The 15,634-nt window shown below is 47.4% G+C and overlaps 1 protein-coding gene across 1 annotated transcript in view; it reads left to right on the top strand.

Moving 5' to 3' along the window:
- Window positions 1-11,971, top strand: part of LOC119462399 (scm-like with four MBT domains protein 2) — a 36,549-nt gene extending 24,578 nt beyond the window's left edge. Inside the window, exons 10-13 of the mRNA XM_049672964.1 lie at window positions 2,010-2,133; window positions 6,688-6,770; window positions 10,386-10,454; window positions 11,963-11,971. Of these exons, the coding sequence (XP_049528921.1) occupies window positions 2,010-2,133; window positions 6,688-6,770; window positions 10,386-10,454; window positions 11,963-11,971 (285 nt within the window). The remainder of the gene's footprint in view (window positions 1-2,009; window positions 2,134-6,687; window positions 6,771-10,385; window positions 10,455-11,962) is intronic.
- The last annotated feature ends 3,663 nt before the right edge of the window (window positions 11,972-15,634 follow it).

Genomic DNA, 15,634 nt, shown 5'->3' with positions numbered 1-15,634 from the left:
GCGGGGGACGCGCGCCTTCATGGAGAGTGAACGCACAGCGGAGAGCAAACGCGACTTCCATCGCGCGAAAGACCATGGGGTATATGGGAGGGAGGGGGGGCGACGCTGCGCTGCGGCACCAAATGCGTATCTTGCAACCGGGCGCAAGGGGAACTGGTGGGAACTACTGTACCACGCAATCTCCCACGCGAAAGGAGCAAAGCAGGAAGGCAGCACGAGAGGGAGGGAGGGGCGGGGGGGGGGCGGCATCATCTACTCTGCGAACAAATGCGTTCGCGTCTGTGCCGGCTGTCGCGCGCACCGTATCTTGAAAGCGATCTCCACACGGCTCTGACCTTTGTATGCGCTGTGCTTACGCCGCTCAGTTTCCGTTGAAGCAATAGACCGCACGAACCTTCGCTCGCTGCGGCGGCTGCGTTTTGACAGTCGTTGTCTGCGGTCATCGAGTCTATTTATGTTTGATTCTGTGCGTTGACACCACGCTTGTTAATTCAGTTAGTAAGCGAATGTGTCAAGTTTATGCAGCCGATAAAACTACTATCCCTACTCCTTATAGTTCTCTACTAATTTGCTATCGCAATTGATGCTTCGCCTTTCGGGCGAAACTGAGACATTTTATTAATTATTACTTTGTCTGCTTCATGCGAAGATCGTGGGTACTTGGACATTAACCTTTCAACGTTTGTAAATTTACACGGAAGCAAAACTCCCAGTCGCACGCTTCGATTCTCGGATATGCGCGGCTGCTGGGTCTACTTGTTTTGCATACGTGCAGGGCTTGAAAATCGTTGTTTTGGTTATAGTGCGGTACCGCCTTTAGTGCAGATATTCACGAATCCAGCGACTTACGTTATAAGCGGTCTACACTGTACAAGTAAATTTCAACCACGACGGGTTTGGGCAAACAAGGCGAAACCACAGCCGCACACTCAAACAGTATTTATTGATCTCATATTAAACAGCTTGGCACTGCATGGATGAAATCTACTCTGTACGCTTGCCAACTCTCCCAAATTTTCCATAAAGTTTACGAATTAGGACTCGGTTCTATCAATTTACAAATGTTCTGTCAAGTTTGGTGAAAGATAAATTCTGTTCGTGAAAGAGTTTTTCCCCCATCAGTCTTCGACTATTCGTGAAAGGACATCAGAGGGGCACTTGCTTCAAGCGAGGTTAATTCAGACAAGTTCTTGAAGCAGGCGAAATTGGCAACAGCAAAGTCGCTGGGTGTGATCTTAGAACAGTGCGTAGCTTGTCAGTTTGTGGTGTTCCAAGTTTGCTTGTGCTCGTCTGCTGCATCTTAAGTTAAATTATCGCTAATAAATATTGTGTGTTTAAGTCAAAGTAAAAAAAAAAAGAATGTGTTCTGGTCAGCACCCTACAGCAGCACGAGCACGAGCAAGTACACAACGGCATGAGCAACTACATCATCACATGCCTTAAAAACCATCTGCAGTGGCATCAGTTATCGTAACGCTGGCTGCATGAGAAGCTTGAACTCCTGTATCTTATTTATTTTAACATAGCCATTATATCTGCTCAAACGTACTTCTGAAAAGACATTTTTTTTTTCAAAGGAGACTCAATCATGACTTGCAAATTTGTGAAGTAAAATGTTGTCACCAGAAGTACTATTTAAAAATTCAATTTTCTCTCATACAATTAATAAGTGAAACAAATCACCCAGGACGTTGTTGCTCGTATGTCTGAGATGCAGCTTTGCACTTTCTTGTTTTCACATTTATTATAACGAAATGTATGTGCTGTATTTGTTGTTTTTTATTTCATGCTGTGTTTACTCACTCAAATATTTCTGTAGCCACTTCTGCTGTAATGCCTTTAATGGTGCTGCAAATATTTTAAATAAACAAATCAAATAATTTTTTTTTAAATGTGATGAAAGAAGGTAAATGATACTCGCAGCTTTTTGTGGTGTATTATGTGCAGTGGCTGAAAGTTGCGCACATGTCCTCAATTAAAAATTTGTTTGTTTCTTTTTTTTTTTGCAGGTGGATGACCTGAGGCATCCCACAGAAGCACCCCCTCTGGTTCGCTGCTGCCATGCACGGTCGCAGACTCTTCTGCCAGTTGGCTGGGCCCAGGAGAATGGGCTGCCCCTCCTGGCACCCCCTGGTGAGTGGTGAAGGAACTAAGTTTTTACTCTTTTATCTGTAGGTGGTGTTCAAATCGCACCCCCAGCAATGGCCCCATCCGAGTAATGGAAGCCATTCTCGAAGGCCATGTCTTTGTGTACTGTAAGCACCAGAAGTGATGGCAGTAGCTGAGAATGCATCATTGGCACAATATTCGGGACACCACGTATTCAGTATGAGTAATCGTAAGGAAGATTCGTTAGAGATAACAAGCTTGCATCATGGCTGAATGCACACAAGATGTACAAGATAAATGACTTACAGTGACTGTACAGCAACCGCTTCGTGTAATCTAGGAAGTCTCATCAACATTCTTCAAAACACTCTAATGGTGAGCATAATTGTTGACACAAAAATAGTACTTGCGTGAAATTAAGGGCACTGAAAAGCATTAGTTCACTGCGCTTCTGTGGACAGTTTAATGACATGAAATGTATTGCTGAGAGACTGCAGAGACTACTGGGCGTGCATGTGGGAATGTTTAGGAGTGCAGCAATGGTGCTTTTGCGAACGGGGCACTACTGCCGTGAGATGTTGTTGGTGCACCAATGCATTACTATGCTCTTGTCACATGGTGACATTACTAAGTCAGTCCTAGCCTTGACTCGACAAAGTCTGACCACCCTGGCCTAATTGCGGCGCAATATGGAAGTGCAGGTTCTTACAGACCGGCGGTTCGAAGTTCCTGTTGAGTCCACGTCGATCTCATCCGAAGCTTTGTGGGTGCCGTAAGTGCCGACGCCTCGCGGTTCTGTCGACCTGGCCGAGTACGTGGCTGGAGCTCCGGTAGCCGCCGCTGACGTGTCACTCGCCGGGTTAGGCCTCGCGTCTTGTTCGTTCGGGTTGTCGCTGATGCCGTAAATTGCCGACGACTCGCGGTTCCGTTGACCTGGCCGAGTACGTGGCTGGAGCTCCGGTAGCCGCCGCTGACGTGTCACTTGCCTACTGAAGTGTTCTTCGCCCTCCGACGATCTGCGTGGCGGCCCGGTAGCATGGTGATTATCGGTTGAACAGGCTTGGCCGAGGAAGAGGGATTCTCGAGAAGAAGACCGGAACCACCGTGAGCAGCAGTGGCCGATCCCAGCAGCTTCGTCCGGACGTCTCCGAGGATTACAGCTACGCCTGGGCCTTGCCAGTCTCACGACTTCGTGGCCGGGTCCTCCGCTCTCCCGTCGTCAGAGCATGGCTGACGAGGCGACCTTCCAGCTCAAGAGCCACGTCGATAATGCTGTTCCGTCGCTTCTCCCTCGCGGATTACGCCTTGGTTCGCGTGCCTCGAGCGCTCGCGCCGTTCGGAATGCTCCGCGAACTTCGTCGTCGTCTTTTCTCGCCACGGGCGGCCTCTTACATATGACAGCTCAGCATTCTTTTTATGCTAGATGTGTGCACTTTGTTATTGAGGATAATTTTATTTTCGAATGATTCCTACCTAGTTCAAGCTGTCAGTGAACAGTGGTGCCCCATTGACAGGTGGTACTCGGTGGTTGGCAACTGTCCCGGGTGTGTGTAAGTTTCTGAAAATTTTTTAATAGATCATAGTTAATGACCTCAGTTGGTGCATGATAACTTTAGCATGCAATTTGTTTTAAGCAACATGCTGCTGTCAATGTTCAGCCGTGATCAAAGTTATGGGTGCTATTTGCCACCTTAAGCATGAGCTAAATACCGTGCCTTTTAATTGCTGTTTTGAACTGACCAAGAAGAAAAGGTTGCCCTTGTGAAATGACATAATTTTGTCTCTTCAGTGGAATTACATGATGAGCAGGACATAACTTGGCCTGACAATGCTCAATATGTATTTAACTAATTTACAAACGTTCCGCAAATCCTTAGTCACTTTAGAGTGTGTGCTACAGTTGAAAAATTTAAGTTTGGCACAAGCCGAAGGCTAGCATCAGTTTTGAGATAGTCACCATTTGTCTTTTTGAATGCAGTGGATGGTTTCTGGCTTGGCTGAGCCAGAACAGTAGCACTTTCTTTTTTGTTGCAAATTTCTGTTTCAAGGAGATGCTGGCTGCATATGAAAACAAAAGCATAGGTCTTCTTGCTTGTCGCAGTGGGCAGGTTTGCAAGGCATCATACAGGTGGGGTCTGAAACATCATAAAACGTGGTGTGAGCCACGGAATACCCGAGTTGTCATTATACGTTACATCTATGGGACGAGTGTTGTTGCTGTGAACATGTGAACGGTCGAGCATGTTTGAATTTTCAGAATTGGCAGCTGTAACATCCCCAAAACGTGCTGCAAAAGAATTTATCTTGCAGTACATGATGGGAGGTTATAGGGAAGCTATTTAGGGGTGATGAAGTTGGGAAATTTGCAGGTGCAGGTTGGAATCGGCTAGTGCAAGACAAGGGTAATTGGAGATCACAAGGAGAGGCCTTCGTCCTGCAGTGGACATAAATATAGGCTGATGATGATGATGATTTAGTGGTAGTATGTCGTTGTATTTGATCGCACACTTTACAGCATGAGTACAACTTATCGCTAGGAAGTTAACTCCAGTTGGCCATTCTCAGCAATGGGCAGCATTTTTACTTTCGGCAGTAGGCATGCAATAGTGTAGTAGTAAATAATAGGGCTTTAAAGAGACCCTGAAACACTTTTTGAACATAATAATAAAACATTGCCGATCTGTCTTAACGAGGCTCCTGTGAACATGTGAACATGCCAAATATTATTGCACTGCATGTAGCAGGGAATTTGCAATGTTGTGCGAAAAGCAGTGAATAATTGCTTGCTCTCGCTCTCGCAGTCTCATCGTGCAGCATCATCACAAGCAGCGGGACCCACAATAGCTATTTACTGATTTCGTGATCGCGAGAACAATCTCAGCAATACAATTATTGCTCATTCGACTTAAATAAATTACAAATATATATGCCTGCGATCTCAAACAGATAAAGACCCTTTCATCTTTACATTGCTGGTCTAAATACGACAGTTCGCGTCGCTGCGTCTGCTGTGCGTGGCCTCCGAGATGAAAAGCGTAGTGTAGATACCCCGGCTGCCACGGGTTGCTGCCATGAGCCGTCTCGTGTGAATCCTTTGGGTGGGGCCAGCAAGGCATTGCTCCCTTGCCCCTCCATGCCGTCTCCCCTGTGTAGCTTCCAGCACGGTAGTGGAAAGGAGTGGAGAGAGACATCTGCTGATTGGCCCGATAACTACGTCCAACTTCACTTGTGTTTGAAAGATTAGAAAAATTTTTGCGGCAGGAGATTCATGAGGCGACGTAATATAGTAGTGATGTCATTCTATGATTAGTTAGGAAAGTGTTTCAGAGCCCCTTTAACTCTTTCCCTTCAGCATCGGCCGATATTCCCTTTCCTTCAGGAAAAGAACTCTGGCATAACCTACAAAAAACACCTATTTCCCTACCATGGGGAAAATAGCTGTTTTTTGTAGGTTATGCCACATTTCTTTTTGTGAAGGAACTACTGCATTCAATATTTTATGTTATACATAAACAAAAAGCAGAATGAATGCACTTTTCTCGCATAAATGTTTTATTAATGAGATGTATGTCATAAAAAAGATATAAATTGCCAAAATCAAGATTGTGGGATAAAAATTGAACAAAGTTTGTAAAGACATGCTTGGTATCTACTAAGAAAAAAATGTTACGTAAATTATGAGATATACAAAATGTATTGCCGTCCAATAGGTGCTATCGCCGAAAAAGTCAAAATTTTTCATTGAACAGGTATTCCGCTACAAAATTTTAAATGCGAGCACTACAGTTGGCCGTGTCGAGCAGCGGCTGCCAATGTTCCGAGCTGGTTTGCATCATCGTCGCTCTCAGAGTCAAAGTCCGACGAAAAGTCAGCGTCCTCTGACGCTGCTATTCGATGTATCGATAAGTTCAGCCACAGAGGCAGGGGAATCGCGATATCTGTGATCTCCCGAAGCGCGCACGCCGTTTCTGGAGCCAGACATTTTTGCATTCTGCTTTGATGATCGTGAAACTTCGGAGTGCGTTTAAAAATTACTGCCAGGCAGGAAAAAAGCGAACTGCTTAGAAAACAAAGATATAGTTCGCCTCCTTCACATTCGATGGTGCAGTGTGTTTGTGAGCAGCGCGAAGGTCTCGAAAGCGACATTTCAAACCATCGATAGCGGGCTAACGATGCTCAATGGGCGCGGTATGGAAAGAGTTAAGCTAATTGAACATTACAGTTTGTCAATGCAGGTGCTTGCATCTCCTCGGGCAATCCAGCCATAGAGATTCAATGGTGCTATCCGCCACAGGCAATTTGAAAAAAAAAAAAAAAAGTTTGTTTGGAACAAAAATAAACATTCAGTACCGGCTGTAAACAGGTAGTACAGGCTGTTCATGGCTGATAGTCAGAGCGTGTACCTGTGTAATAACAAGAAAAACATTGTTGTGCCGAAAGAGCTAAATGATGTCCTCTCCAAGCCACTTGGTGTCCTGCTGTTGAAGCACAGGGCACTTGCTGCTGATGCCTGTATCGCTTTTCCTGGTTGCTGCAGGTCTGAGGACCCTTGCATGCTTTCTTTTTCCTATATTGCAGGCTACCTGCCTGAGACATTCAGCTGGGAGGAGTACCTCAAGTCGTGTGGAGCTAAAGCAGCACCAAGATCGTGCTTTCACCTGGTCAGTGTTGTTGTTTTGGAAGCTCATTTGCTTTTCCCAGATGCAAGGTCTCTAGGTCTTTGGAGAATACCGCGATAGCTTGAGTCGTCGTGCAAGTGTGAGTTCCCACCGAACCATCACGCAACCCTTAGTCATTATCCAGCTCCGATGCATTGTGCAAATCCTTTTTGTCACAAAATAGCAGTGTTGTACACGTTCCTCTAAAACAGAAACGAAAGCTTGTTCCTCGTTCCTTCCCAATATTGAAACGAGTTCCTGTTACAAGTTTCTTCAATGCGAAAGGAACGCGTTGCAGTTACACTTCGAACATTGGGTCGTGTTGTTACATTAACGTTACATTTTATGATTATTTAATTAAAATATAGTGTCGGATAATCCTGAGGCAAAATAAAATGAGCAATTTAAAACTCAGATCGAACTACGTATGTTATACAAATTTGAACATCGCCAGCAGCAGATTATTAGGAAATAAAAAGAATCCAATGAAACGCTCCTATAAGAATTTTTTCAGGGAGCACCGTACATACTCCATAGATTTCTAACTGCATGGATGGATGGATAAAGCTTTATTTCATCTAATTAAATTTGGTTGGGCCCCTGAATCTCCGGGAGGCCCCTGGCCGGCATCTCTAGGCAGGCCCGGTCTACCAGCCAGAGCTTGTCTAACTGCAACTTTGGTGCTCGTCTATTACAAGTGCAAAAATTATCGCACTTTCCACTTAGGTCTTCAAATGTGCTGTTAGGATACTGTGCTTCAGATGTGCAAATAGAAAGTTACTCACATGCATCAATATAATTAAGTTTCTTGCACAAGAAACCACATCGAAAGAAACAATACATAGGCGTTTAATGAATGCTAATTCAATATTGCAGTATGAGTGGGAAAAAGAAATGTCCAGAATACATATTCGCAACTAAGGTCCCTTGTTTGAACTCGGCAAGAGTTGCATCTCGATGTTGGTGCCTGACAGATGAACCCATTTTTCAAGCGAAGCTTGTATTTCGTCACAAGTGTTGGCGGTGGTGGTGGTGTCACGCTAAACCCCTATCGAAAACGTGTTGTAAACTCGCATCTCGTTGCCTTGGTATTACCAAAATTGGCATGGAAGGGTACAAATGTATGACTAACATGACTGATCGGTCATGACATCAATAACATCACATGCTCGTCAGTTACGTCACGAATAACGATAATAAAATCACGTGTGGCGTATACCCGCATTGGATATGCGCGCATGAGCAAGGGACAAGAATGAAAGGAAGGAAGAAAGAAAGTAAAGAAAAAAAAGAAAGAAGGAAAGGAAGGAAGGAAGAAAGAGAGAACGAAAGAAATCACGTGTGGCTCATACCGGGGCCGCACATTTGAGATCTGCTAGAGCAGGTGTGGGAAAAGCTGTGCCGGAGCTGGATCACGTGACGCGCTCGACCAATTGGGGTCGTTTGGTGTGTCACGGGAGGGAAAGGAAAGAGGCTTGGCGTGTGCTCCGCCGGGATTCCCTTGCTTCGGATCAGTTTCGACGTCCGGATTGGAAGGCCTGTGTGTGGTGCGTTCTGCCGAGGAACAGGCTGCATTTGAGCGATGGCGCCGCAAACTCGCTCGGGAAAGGGCTCGTTGTCGACGTGCCGATTTTAATGTGAGGGCTTCCGAAGCCCAGGTTAAACGTCGGCGAAGAGCAGCGGACCCCAAGTTGCGGGAGCACGATGTTGAGGCCAAACGTCGGCGAAGAGCCGCCGACCGTGAGTTTAGAGCAAAAGACGCGGAACACCTGCGACAGCGTCGTCTTGCCACAAACTTCGCTTACCCCCATTTTCTCGGCAGGGGAAGGGCTGGTGATTTTTTCGTTAGCACTTCGTCGGCAAGTTGAAGAGCCGTTCCACTGAAGTGCTTGAGGGTACTGCCGTGTTGTAGTTGAGAAAAAGTTGGGTCAATCCCTCGAAGTTCTTCATCTGTGATAGCGGGTAGTCAACTGGTACCAGCGAGTACCGCGACAGCTCATCCTGTGCCTTGGTTGGAAGGGTTCGGTGCCCGTGAGGACTGGAAACTTTCCATCCGCTGCGAAGTCCCTCAAGTGGCGCTGCGATCCTGACGTCATGGTTCCTTTGCGGCAGGCTGGCATGCCGGCATGCAGGATAGAAACTACAGGAGGGAGCATTACGTGGCAATCTTGAAGCCTAGCAATAAAAACATACAACAGAGATCTCACGAAAAAATTCCCCACATTCGCGTGACAGGCAAGCGGTAGTTCTTTCAAGAAGGTTGAAGATCTTTTTTTCAATATTCTTGAGTTCTTTGCGCCTCACGTGGTCAAGGAGCACGTGGTCGCCCATCCGCCCTGTGTGACGTGCTGCGTACGTGCGTGCATCTGTTCAGTGCCGTGGAACGTTTACAGAAAGAATGCCGTTCCCTCTGCCGTTCCTTCATAAAAGTAACGAGTTACCGTTACAGTTCCACCGACCCTTAATGGAACAGTGGCGTTACTCCGTTCCTCCCAAAAGGAACTAGTTCCAGGAACGCCATTCCGTACAACGCTGCAAAATAGCAATCTTGAGATAACACGGAGAGATCACTCATTCCCCAAAAGACATGCAGACGACAAAGGGCCACAGCTTTGTGTAGTAATAGCAGCAGTCCTCACTGTCTGTGGGCGTCCTTTTTATTGAATTAGAAATCATGCAGACACTGCAGGCTGCACTTGCGGCTTTGGCATCATGCCCTGTCTCTGGGTGGCAAAATACAGCGAATATAAACAATGGTGTCATTCACACCGTGCAGTAAAATGCCCCCTATTTCTTGCCAAATGAAGCCTGCCTTGGGTTAAGGTGACCTTGAACATTTAGCCTAGTGCAACACCCCAGAGGGCAGTGGAAGTGGCTGAATGCTAGCTGTGCTTGCGATGAACGCTGGAAGCACGAAGACATGGCAGTGTGGGAAGAAGAGGCCGAGGCAAAATGGAAATGCTGACAAGACCCGGCACTTAGGAGCAGGAAGCAGTGCACGTCATGCCTGGTAGCAAATACAGTATATTTTTAAATAGCAGTACCCATTGAACGAAAAAAAAAAAAAACATTGTGGCTTACTTTATGTAATACTTTAATACCTTGCAATCACTGACATTGCTTCAATCTTCGGGTGATGCTGCAGTATCTTTTTGTTTACTTGTCAGCATTCTTAGTGAAACAAATTTTCCAGCGGCATGTGGTACAAGGCATGCCTCAGATCGGAGCCAACCAACGTTTCGACTTGGGTACTTGTTTTTGCCTGTGCCACGAGTGAGTGGAAATTGAATGAAACCAGGCGGACACAGAGAGCCAAAGGTGTCAACCTAATTACATTGGCAAGTTTTTTTTCATTTATGTCTGTTACAGCACCAATCACTTCTCTCTAGTGTGTATTGTGAAGTGATTGCAATCATTTGTGAGCTCTAGATTTGGGCTATGGAAGAATGGGAGACGAAACATGCCTTACTCCATAGTGATTTCCTCAGTATGTAAGAAGGCCTTGACGGGTTGTTGTTACATTGAAGAAAGCCTTCTTGTGGATCCTTTCACTTCAGTAATGCTGCTTTGTGTTGATCTGTCTAGCCCTGGCTGCCATTCACATTGTCTTTTGTGCAGGAAGAAGACAGCCTAGGCTTTGAGCCAAACCAGAAGCTGGAGGTGGTTAACGGAAAGAATCCCAATGAGGTATGGATGCGCTTCCTTTTTTTTTGGATGTTAAGGATTACTATAGTCACTGACAAGCCAAGAATCGAGCCTTGCATGGCTCAATGTGAACGTGCTTAAGTGTGCCTGTGCACTGCCCACTCTGATTATTCTCTCACTTGCCACAGCAGCTCAGTGGCTGTGGTGTTTCTGCTGCTTTGTGGCTGTCGGTTGTAGGTTGTGGGTTTAATTTCCTGGTTGCAGCCGCCACGTTGAGGAAAAAAAAAAGATTTAGGTACACTATAAAACAAATCAAGTGGTCTGTTTACCGGAGCCCTTCGCAATGACATCCCTTATGGTCCACAGTGCCGCTTGAGGATGTTCAGCTCAATTATTATTATCAGTAACTTCACCTAGGTGGCAGATGGCTCCACTGTTCCTTCTACTAAGGTAATCTAAATATGTACGGCATCAAGCAGGTCGGTTCGAGGAGGGAATGATAAGTTGTACGGCTTATTCTGGGTGACAGATGCAGGTACTGCATCGAAGCATGGTATTAAATAGAATGGACTTCAGCATTTTAAGTCTGCAAGAAATCTAAGCATAAATGAGTCAGTGCTTTATTAACTGGAAGAGATGGTAATACAGTGTTACTTTATCACTGCAACAATCTATGTAGTGTACCTAATTGGGCAAGTTATAATAGCTCACCAGTATGAAAGGGAACACCAGATTTCCAGATTTTCATTTAAAGGAGCTCTGAAACACTTTTTATCCAAGTTGCGAAATGCACTTGAAGTTAAAGGAGACTATTTCAGAAATACGTACTGTGCTGCAAAAAGTAATTCAATGTGTTCAGCAGAAGCGGAGTTATTGGCAATCGCATATCGCCTGTGATCAACTTCGTAGTGCGCCCGCTCGTTCTTCAATGCCCTCCACTGTGAAGGCTACGGCGAAGTGGGGCGTGCCCACAACACTTCGCCTACCGAACGTCACCGTGGCGCAGAGTTGAAATTTAATTTTGGATGCTCACACAGACGCCATTACTTCCGATTTTAGTGCCTATGACACTCCGAACTCGGAGGCTATCCACGGTTGAGTTCACGGTGTCTCATCCCTTTGCTGTGCTACAGTGTACTAGAAAGCTGCGCGCGGCTATGTTTTCTTGCATTGAGTGGCAAGTAGCACATTTCCTTTCGCACATATCTCTATGGCAATCACACAATTTCCGATGGTCGAATGAAACGTCTGTATGTTAACTCATAACGAGCTTTGACTATGACGGCGACACACCTTGAAGGTGTGCAACTCAGGAAGCAGGCGGCCTGTTCCGGTAAGATGTTGGCACTCGGGTACGCCCAACATGCGTCTGGAGCCACGTCGTCCACAAAAACCACTTACACATGCAGTTGTCCTCGGTGAGCGGGCTTGTCGCGGCACCCGGCGAAGGCTGCAGTTTCTAGTGTGTTACATGGCTGGAGTGCACGCTCATGCTCATGTGCTCCAGTCTGGCCATGCTACGTGGTACGGACCACTTTCTCCTGCACCAGCTTGACTGATGGATAGTAGCCACATCCAAATTGTGCATTTAGAAGTGCTGTAAATTGTTCAATACGAAGCGATGTCTGCCAAGGCGTCTAGCCTAGAGCTGCCGGGACGGAGCACAAATCAGGTGGCAAATCACGCTGAACTTACCGTATTTACTCGATTGTAACGCAAGTTTTTTTCCAGATTTTTGCTGCCTGAAGTCGATCCTTGTGTTACAATCGAATACCGAAATTCAAGTTGTCTAAAAAGTGTAATGATGCACCCAATTCTAATCAACGAGTGAAATGTGTGAGTGAAAGTGCGGGCATCCCTCGCGCGCTTTCATGGAGAGCAAATGCATAGCGGAGAGCAAACGCGAAGTCTTCCGTCGTGCAAAAAGTTGTGGGGGGATGGGAAGGAGGGAGCGGAGGCGACGTTTAGCTGCGGCACCAAATGTGTATCTTGCTACCGGGCGCAAGGGGAACTGGCGACTCAATTTCCCATGCGAAAGGAGGAAAGCCGGAAGGCAGCGCGGGAGGGAGGGGGCGCGGCTTCTACTCTGCCACCAATTAACTGCATAATTGTACTTTGCGCGGCTGCGGGCTGTCGTGCGCGCCGTATCTTGAAAGTTATCTCCACACAGCTCTTACCTTTGTATGCGCTGTGCTTTCGCCGCTCAGTTTCCATTCAAGCGATAGACTGCACGAACATTCGCTCGCTGCTGCTGGCGCGCTTGCTCACGCTAGCGTTTTGACAGCGGTTGCGCGGTCATCGAGTGTGGTCTATTCATGTTTGCTTGTGCGCACTGACACCATGCTTGTTAATTCAGTTAGTAAGCGAATGTGTCCAAGTTTATGCAGCCGATCAAACTACTATCCTTACTACGTATAGCTCTCTACTAATTTGCTATCGCAGTTGATGCTTCACCTTTCCAGTGAAATTGCGACTTTTTCATGCATCCGATGGTCTCGCATTCTTTAGCGGTTTTATTTCTTTTTTAAAAATTTTTTGCTGGACACAACAAAAGGTCACCTCTCGCGTTACTTTTGTGGTTTTATTTTTTGTTGGTGGACGCAATGAAAAGTCGCCCCTCGCATTACAATCGTGGTCGCGTTACAATCGAGTAAATACGGTAACAAATGAAAAGGCACCAGCTCATTACTGTCAGTGCTGTCTGCTCGGAATGGTGACCGAGTCACGATATGCGCAGTCCGCACTTTCATCTGTTGCACAGATTGACCTTATGATAACCCATCTGCCATAAAGATGGGAAAGCTCTACTGTATCTAGAAGGAAAACTGAAAAAAAAAAATCATTTTATGCAATAAAAGATTGCCTTAGAACACAGGTCCACTATTAAACTGAGAACCTCATTGGTATTCAGTATAGCATAGCGTCAATAAGATCTAAAAAAACACTTGATTCTTTGGCGGCCGCATTTCGATGGGGGCGAAATGCGAAAACACCCGTGTACTTAGATTTAGGTGCACGTTAAAGAACCCCAGGTGGTCCAAATTTCCGGAGTCCCCCACTACGGCGTGCCTCATACAGTAAAATCTCGGTGATACGATCTCGCGGGGTCGCGCGAAATATTCGTATCACCCAAAATTCGTATCATCAAAACATGCACAATATCAAGAAAAATGAATTTATTTTTACCAGAAAAGATTTCTAATAGTGGAACCCCATTGATACCTTCCTCGCTGCTGCGTTTTCCTGGCTGCTACGTCGCATTTTCGCGGCCCCGACCTAAATCCCATTGACTTCCATGTATAGTCGAATCTCGATAATTCGAGCTCGAAGGGGCCCAAAAATTTGTTTGTTCGAATTAAAAAGACTTAAATTGAAATATTCGTGCGCCATAGCACGACGTACGAAGGTGCGATTCGTGAAATATTGCGCAAGCACATGTCGACACATATCGAGCGAGGCCATGAAACTGCCCGCGTCGGCCAACGCTCGCTTTGCGATAACAGCAGAAAGCGAAACTTCGGGGAGCAGGCAGCGCAGGCACGGCGAGAGAGAGATTGTGGTTGTGAAGAGTGTGGGGGTCTTCCCCAACCCGTAGCGCGTGTAATCGCAGCTACGTAGGGTTCGGGCGAATAAGGCAACCAGCGAGTCAACTCAACAACGTTTATTGCTGTCAGCAATAAAACACACTTGTAGAGGGAAGTCCGCTCTGTATAACAACTAATAAAATAGGCTTGCCTCGTCGCGTGTGGTAGTCACGCGAACGAGGTCACTCACGGCTTTCAGCAGGTAAAAATCCGTCCAGGCAGAAGGTCAAGCGAGGTCAGAGAGAGCGGGGGTCTCTCGGTCGCGCTCTTTTATGCCTTTTTGCCTTTCCGCGAGGGGAGTGTCCTCCTCGCCCGCCGGATACTTTCCCTCTTCCCGCGCGGCACGCGCGTCGCGAGAGGCGAGCGAGAACCGGGAGAGGGCAAAGTGCATTTCTCCCGTGTTCGCCCGGCTCCCGCAGCGCGCGGTGTGCGCGCACGAGATGTCCACCCGGCTGCTGTCGCGGGCGCTCCGTGCGCCGGCGACGGGCGAGCGCCCGCGGGAGAAGGTGTCAGCGTGTGCTCCCCCACAAGAGGAAGAGGCGACACGGCGACGGGCGCGCGCGGGGACCGTCGCAGGTGAGGGAGGAGGGCGGCAGGGAAGCGGATTTGGCCTCGGCAACTCAGTCGCTTCAGTGACTCCTCTCGCCCTTCCTCTCAACACCCTCGTAGCCCCCTCACCTTCGGCTATCTCCGTGCACGCCCGCCGCTACCGTCGGCCCGGCGCCAGCTTAGCCCGCTCCCTGAAGTTTCGTCTTCTGCTGTTAAAGCGAGCGTTGGCCAAAACTGGGCCTCCGCCATTGCTTCCCTCTGCACTGCAACCGCAGCTTTGGCTGAGACGTCGGCACGTACACGCGTGTTCCGGCGCCACGCAGAAACGGCGACCTGGCCGTGACGCCGCGGTTCTTTTTTTTTTTTTTCGCGCAGCCTTGAGGGGTCTCGCCTAAGCTTTTGTCGGAACAATGCCGGTCGGAGGCGCCGCCACGTGATTTAGCACGCTGCTGAGAGCATTGTCGGTGCATGGTATGTTCGAATTAACCATCGCAAATGCTTTCGCGTTCGAATTACTGGGCGTTCCCCGTGATACTTTGCCAATCTATAATGTTCCTGCATGTTACGTTGCATTTGAATAGGACGGTCACGTAAATTTAGCGGTGCAGCCAGCTTGTGCATTGCAACAAGCGACCGGCACGTTGCAGATACGACGCACCTGCGCGGACCTTATCGTCAAAATGATCTGCGATGTTGACAAAGTGCGCCTAATGCCAGTAGCTTCGTATGCGCTGTGCCTGTGACGTTTAGTTCGCGTTGAAGCGAGAGACAGCGCAAAGGTCAATTCGCTTGCTGCTGCTGCTGCGCTTCCGTTGCTGCACCTGTCGGGCGAAACTGCGGGGGGGGGGTTTCTCATCTTTTTTCGCGGTCCCTTGAAAAACGTATCAACGGGATGTTTTCTTCTTGGCCAAATTGTCAACGATCGCCTTCTGCAAGGCGTATAAGTGCGCGCACGTGATCTTGGGAATGTTTTCACATGCCACTGAACGCCTGAGCATGTCGAGTGCAGGGAGCGTTCTGACCGTCGGGGCTGCGCCTCGGTCGTCGTTGCAGCAGCTGCCCTCATCTACTTTCTCGCTAAGCATAGGC

This window comes from Dermacentor silvarum, chromosome 8, assembly GCF_013339745.2.
Source record: "Dermacentor silvarum isolate Dsil-2018 chromosome 8, BIME_Dsil_1.4, whole genome shotgun sequence".
NCBI lineage: Eukaryota > Metazoa > Arthropoda > Arachnida > Ixodida > Ixodidae > Dermacentor > Dermacentor silvarum.
This window is presented reverse-complemented; position numbering and strand designations above follow the sequence as displayed.